This window comes from Balaenoptera musculus, chromosome 2 (genome assembly GCF_009873245.2).
Source record: "Balaenoptera musculus isolate JJ_BM4_2016_0621 chromosome 2, mBalMus1.pri.v3, whole genome shotgun sequence".
In the NCBI taxonomy this organism is placed as follows: domain Eukaryota; kingdom Metazoa; phylum Chordata; class Mammalia; order Artiodactyla; family Balaenopteridae; genus Balaenoptera; species Balaenoptera musculus.
This window is the reverse complement of record NC_045786.1, coordinates 25912422-25918595: the sequence shown is the minus strand read 5'-3', so window position 1 is coordinate 25918595 and position 6174 is coordinate 25912422. Positions and strand designations below refer to the sequence as shown.

Sequence of the window (6174 nt, the reverse complement as noted above, 5' to 3'; positions counted from 1 at the left end):
GGTCCTTATTAACACTATACTCTGTAAAGCCAACCCCGCCGTCCCCACCAGGATCCCAGCATCCTCGGTGCCTCTCACCTCCAGCCCAGGCAGTTCTACACCTGGGTCACTCCTGATTCTCAACTCTACCACTGTGGTCCTCCAAGTGTGTTCCATGGATCCATTTGAGGGGAGGGTGTCCCCAACACCCTTTCAGGAAGCCTGGGTGGTCACAACTATTCTCGTAATACCAGACGCAATTTGCCACTTTCACCGTGTCAGCTTTTTGCACTGAGCTCAGAGCCCTGGTGGGTGAAATCACCAGCCCCTTAGCAAAAATCAAGGCTCCTGTACCAGCAGGCATTATAGTCTTCACCACCACATGGTCTCAAGTTTTTAAAAAGCCAGCTTCATTTAAGAACATTCTCGCAGAAGTAGTAAAATTATTATTTCAACCCTTGCATGCACATCCGTAATACTCTGCTGAGTAGTCTAGTATGATTTGTTGTAAGAAAAGCACTTGTGTGCATACATAAGTCACAAGGTAAGCTTTTTTCATGGAACACCAGTTTTTGGGAAAGAACAGCTGATAGACAAACTATGGTTACTAAGACTTGGTATTTGGCATTTTCTCAAAAAGCGATGAAGTGAGCCTGGCACTTCAGGGAAAATAACTGACAGTATTTGTTGCAATAATAAAATTTCAGTGTCCAAATGAAAATTAGAACTTTCTAGATTTTGTATTTGCCACTGTGAGCTTGAGACTTCCCAGTACTTAAAGACTTTTCTAATGGGATTGGTGGTAATATTAATGAATGTGATTTTTTTAAATTATACATACAATGATTCAACGTTCAGAAGATCTGCAGAACTCAGTAAATCAATATTTTCCAAATGACCAATGCATAGCATCACAGAATCATGCATGGGTAAAAGATCCATTCAAAGCACAGGAGTGACCAATGGATTTTTTTTTTTTTTTTTTTTTAGTAGAGTTTTTTCCCTTTTTTTTTTTTTTTTTTTAAATTAATTTATTTATTTTTGGCTGTGTAGGGTCTTCGTTTCTGTGTGAGGGCTTTCTCTAGTTGCGGCAAGTGGGGGCCACTCTTCATCGCGGTGCGCGGGCCTCTCACTGTCGCGGCCTCTCCCGTTGCGGAGCACAGGCTCCAGACGCGCAGGCTCAGTAGTTGTGGCTCACGGGCTTAGTTGCTCCGCGGCATGTGGGATCTTCCCAGACCAGGGCTCGAACCCGTGTCCCCTGCATTGGCAGGCAGATTCTTAACCACTGCGCCACCAGGGAAGCCCCCTGACCAATGGATTTTAATGTAACCGGATGAAAAGTTCATTGGCATGGTTTCAGAGTTCACACTACAACCAACCTTAAAGAAGCTACCGCCTGACAAGTTTTGATATGGTATCAAAGAAGAATAACCACAGTTACCTGAAAGGGTCATTAAATGCTCTCTCCTTTGCCAGGTGTGCATAGCTGTGTGAAGCTGGATTATCATGCACTTCAAATCAAAACATCTTCCCATAGATCAAGTGCAAAAGCAGACATGTTTTATAAAGCCAGGCATTAAAGAGGTTTGCAAAATTATGTTTTTAGGTACCACTCTTATTTTTTTTTTTAACTTTTAAATTTTATTTATTTATTTATTTATTTATTTATGGCTGTGTTGGGTCTTCGTTTCTGTGCGAGGGCTTTCTCCAGTTGCGGCGAGCGGGGGCCACTCTTCATCGCGGTGCGCGGGCCTCTCACTATCACGGCCTCTCTTATTGCGGAGCACAGGCTCCAGACGCGCAGGCTCAGTAATTGTGGCTCACGGGCCCAGCTGCTCCGCGGCATGTGGGATCTTCCCAGACCAGGGCTCGAACCCGTGTCCCCTGCATTGGTAGGCAGACTCCCAACCACTGCACCACCAGGGAAGCCCCACTCTTATTTTTTTATACAGTATAATTAATTTTTTTATAAAACTACGTTATTTGTGTTGACATGTAATGGGTTTTTTGTTTTTTAAAAGTTATAAATACATAAAAATATATTTAAACATTTTAAAATTTTATTAGTTTTAATTTCAAACCCAGTAAATATTGACAGACATTTTAAAAAGCTCTTTAGAGTCCCCAGTAATTTTGAAATGTTTAAATGGGTCCTAAGACCACAAGTATATGCTGTAGGGAAAGGAATCAGTGCACTGAGAGGCCGCAGGGGGAGAATACAGAAGCCTAGGAAATGAAAAACATTCCCTCTGTCATAGTTTCCTAACCAGCGAGTTGCAACAATTTAGTTGTCACAGCCCTGTGCCTTGTGAGTCATGAGCAGCTCTGTTTAAAACCCTCACTGAGCTCCCTTTCAACGTGTCTTTTTGAAGAACACAGGCCATGACCCAGAAACCTGCATAAACCTGTTGTCCACTTACCCTTCGTAGGTGAGGCAGGACGCAGTCCAGCAGCGGGACAGTGTCAGGCCCGAGTTTCATCGTGATGCTGGCCCTTGGTTCCCTAGGATGCTGTCAGCTACACGCCTCTGTCCAGTGCTTCTCCTCCTGCCCTTGCAGCATTTCATGAATACGTCCCCCCAACATGTGAATTTGAGGGGAGACACATTCGGACTAAAGCATTCACTTTGTCATTTCTTTCTTTCACAGATCATCATCGAAACCCAACCCAAACTCAAACTACAAACCTTGGGTTTGTATCATCACCAAACCCAAGGTCATCCAGATTTTCCCCTACGTTATCTTTTAGGAGTTTTCTAGTTTTGTGTTTACATTTAGGTCTATGGTCCATTTAGTTACTTGTGATGGGTATAAGGTCTGTGCCCAGATTCTTTTTTTTTTTTTTGCAGGTGGACGTCCAGTTGTTCCAGCACCATTTGTTGAAGAGACCGTCTTTGCTCCACTGTCAAAGCTCAGGTGACTCTCTTGAGGCTCCCTATTCTGTTACACTGATCTACTCGTCTGCTCTCCAGCCAGCACCACACTGTCTGGATCACTGCAGCTTGACAGTAAGTTTCGAAGTCGGGCAGCATCGGCCTCGTTCTTCTCCTTCAGTCCTTCGTTGGCTCCTCTGGGTCTCACCACTTTGGATTTGCATGGATTCCCACAGGCAAAGCCACCTCTTCTCACTCTGTGGCTGGTCCTTCCCCAGGCTTCCTGGGAGTCGAGCTCTGAGCGTGTGTGCCTGATGGGCATCCCACTTCACCTTCTCGAGAACCGCCTCTTAAAAACACCCCTTTCTTCAGCTCTGTCCATTCCTATTCCCGAAACCAGAAGCTCAGACTTTCAGACATGGCCTTGCTAAAATGTGCAGGGGTTCCCATGGATCGGAGAATTAACGTGAATTCCTCTCGCCTCTGACAAACCTCGCTTGTCTGCCCTTCCTCATCTCCTGCTTTCTCCCCTTCACCCTGGGCTGCAGCTGCACCGGCCTCTTTTCTGTCCCTTGGCCACACCGAGCCTCTCCTACCTTTGGACCTGGAACCTGTTGGCCTCCGCCTGGAAGGCCCTTTCTCCCCCTCAGGTCACCCTCGGGTGCCACCTCTGCAGAGAAGACTTCCACGACCATCGCTGCAGAAGTAACCTCCCCACAGGCTCTCCATCACCACCCTTTATTTCCTTGATAGCATTTGTTGAAAGTATCTCATTATCTTGCGTGTTTCTGTTAGTTTGCTCGCTAACTAGCTGTGTTGTGGGTGGAATACACATGAGCCTCTGGAGGACCTGGGGACAGCCTGCTTCTATCTGAAGAAAAAATATTTTTCTTTTCTCCTCCTCTGAAAACCCTCTTGGGAATCATAAGGTTTTCAGACTTTGTAAGCCAAAGAAAAGGAAAGGGAGTTACTTTCAGGCAAAGACAACGTCTGTTCTTCCTCCTGCCAAAAGCCTCAGCTACAGGCAGGAAAGAGCTCAGAGCCGGTGGTTTTACTGAGTGGAGGGTGTGAAGACTGGGGGGGTTGGGATTCCCGTAGGCAAACCCAGAACTCATCTCTCTAGAGGCTGTCTACCAGCCTCTCTGGAGGTGTCCCCACTGGTCCCGGCGGCTCTGGGCGGTGGGGAGGAGGGCCCGGCCTTTCCCAGAGCTGCTGGCGTCAGTGCAACTAGCCGGCCGGCCCGCTGCCTGGGCCTGGACTCCTGTTCCAACAGGACCCGGACTTCAGGCAACCGCAGGGCGGGGAGTGTGCACGGTGAGGGACATCCCGGCTCCTTCTTCGGCGCCAGCAAGTCAAGCCGGGGCCAGAACGCCAGCCGCCGGCCCCGCACCTGGCCGCCTCCCGGCGCCCGGCCACGTCCGTGTGCAGGACCGCCTCCCCACAACAGTCAGGGCCGAGCAGCTTACCGAGGAGCAGGTGGCCGAGTTCAAGGAGGCCTTCTCCCTGTTCGATGAGGACGGGGATGGCGCCATCAGCACGCGGGAGCTGGGCACCGTCCTGCGGTCGCTGGGCCAGAACCCCACTGAGGCCGAGCTCCGGGACCTGGTGGGCGAGCTGGACCGCGACGGCAGCAGCACCGTGGGCTTCCCCGAGTTCCTGGGCCTAATGGCCCGGAAAGTGAAGGGCAGGGACGCCGAGGACCAGATCCAGGAGGCCTTCTGCGTCTTCGGCAAGGACGGCCACGGCCTGATGGGCGCGGCCGAGCTGCGGCACGTGATAACCCGGCTGGGCGAGAAGCCGAGCGACCAGGAGGTGGACAGGGACGAGCTGGTGCACCACGAGGAGTTCATGCGCTTGCTGGTCTCCAAGGGAGGCCGCAGCCCCCTACCCCACCCCCCTACCCCACCCCCACCCAGGGTGTCCGGGCTCCGCGCGTGGCGCTGGAGGACCTGCCTCCGTTCCCCCTGCCCCTCCGGGCACTGCTCCTTCTCTGCTGGTTGACCTGATCCAGCTGTCTGCCCCCCTTTCCTCTTCTCATTCCTGCCTACCTCCCCCACCTTCTCCTTGCCGAGGATGACACAGGCTGCTCCCAAGCCCAGCAAACCCCAGATGTTACATCCCTCGGGAGCAGAAGCTCAGGGACGTCCCTGTGCACCGACCAGAGCAGGAGGACGGTCACAGCCTCACTGGCCGCTCATGCCCCAGGGAGGGTGCAGTGTGACCTCCGGGGGCCCTCCACGTGGGATCCCTAAAGCGCACCGGGCACCTCCATCCGCTGTGGATTCGGGCGGAGGGAGGGACCAGGGCCCTGGGGCGAGGGGCGCTCTTGGAGGCTGACAACCAGGGTCTGGCCTCCTGAGAAACACCACCTCCCTTCCCCTCCCCCCATTCCCCTGCACTCCCTTGTTCCCTTCTGTCTCTGTGCCAAACCGCGGTGATTTGTCTCTTAAAGCTGGGAGTCAGTTGTAACACGTTTGTATTCGCCTTCTTGGAGGGAAATTTGAAAGGGAGAGAGAGGCCACAGGGGAATAAAGAAAGCGTCTGTTTTTCTCTGGTTCCAACGGAAATGATCCTTGTTAAGTCCAGGGTTTAAAAGAGGCAGGAATCTCTCTTTTTGCGCTTTTTGGAAGTGCGGTGAAATCTTGTATTGATGGGCGTAGCGAACAGAGAGGAGTCTAGGCAAGGTAAATCTTGAGTATTTATGTCAAATAAAATGGAGAAGTTGGCAGCAAAGGGTGGTTAAAAATCCATGTAGAGCTCCTAAGATCTGAGTCGATTATGGTGGGGAAGGAACACTGGTCTGTGTTCATGGATTTCTTACATTCATGATCGAGTTGTTGGGAAGTGCGGTTTGAAGAAAGTGAGGGCTGGAGAGGGCCTGTGTGGTGCAAAAGCAAGAGACAGTGCTTCCCGCATTAAACCCTGGCTCCCAGAGGTGGCATCAGATAACCCAAAGGCCGAAGGGGCTTGTCAGAGATTTTCAGTGTTCTCGTGGGGTGGACACTACAGCTGGGGTCATCAGAGAGGGCTGCCAGCCCTGGGACAGTCACAGAGCAGCTGGCCCATCTTGACAAGTCCTCTTTCCTGACACCCTCCCCACCATGCACGTTTCCTCATATGTAAAGGGAAGAGCACGGGCTCTGGGGCCGGACAGACTGGGATTGTAGTTATTGCTGCCCTGCTGACTGGGCCCAAATCACTCGTCCTCCCTGTGGTGACAGCTGACACTCTGGCAGCCCTTCCTGGGCGCCGGGCCCTGCTGTGAGCACACTGCCTGTGCAGTGACTCACTACCACCCTACGGGGGGCCACCCTTTGCAGCTT

General features: G+C 51.4%; 1 protein-coding gene across 1 annotated transcript; it reads left to right on the top strand.

The window, feature by feature from the left end:
* Positions 1 to 3269: 3269 nt before the first annotated feature.
* On the top strand, positions 3270 to 5943 carry LOC118889576 (myosin light chain 1/3, skeletal muscle isoform-like). Its single transcript, XM_036841392.1, has 2 exons — positions 3270 to 3317; positions 3950 to 5943. The coding sequence occupies exons 1-2, from the start codon at positions 3270 to 3272 to the stop codon at positions 4850 to 4852; spliced, it is 951 nt and encodes a 316-aa protein (XP_036697287.1). The 3' UTR covers positions 4853 to 5943.
* Positions 5944 to 6174: the final 231 nt, after the last annotated feature.

What these genes read in the sequence shown, in the direction of transcription:
- LOC118889576 (XM_036841392.1), top strand. Translation starts at nt 3,270, where the DNA reads ATGGCCTTGCTAAAATGTGCAGGGGTTCCCATGGATCGGAGAATTAAC. An exon ending in CCATGGATCGGAGAATTAAC is followed by an intron (nt 3,318 to 3,949) that starts GTGAATTCCTCT and finishes GGATTCCCGTAG; the next exon opens with GCAAACCCAGAACTCATCTC.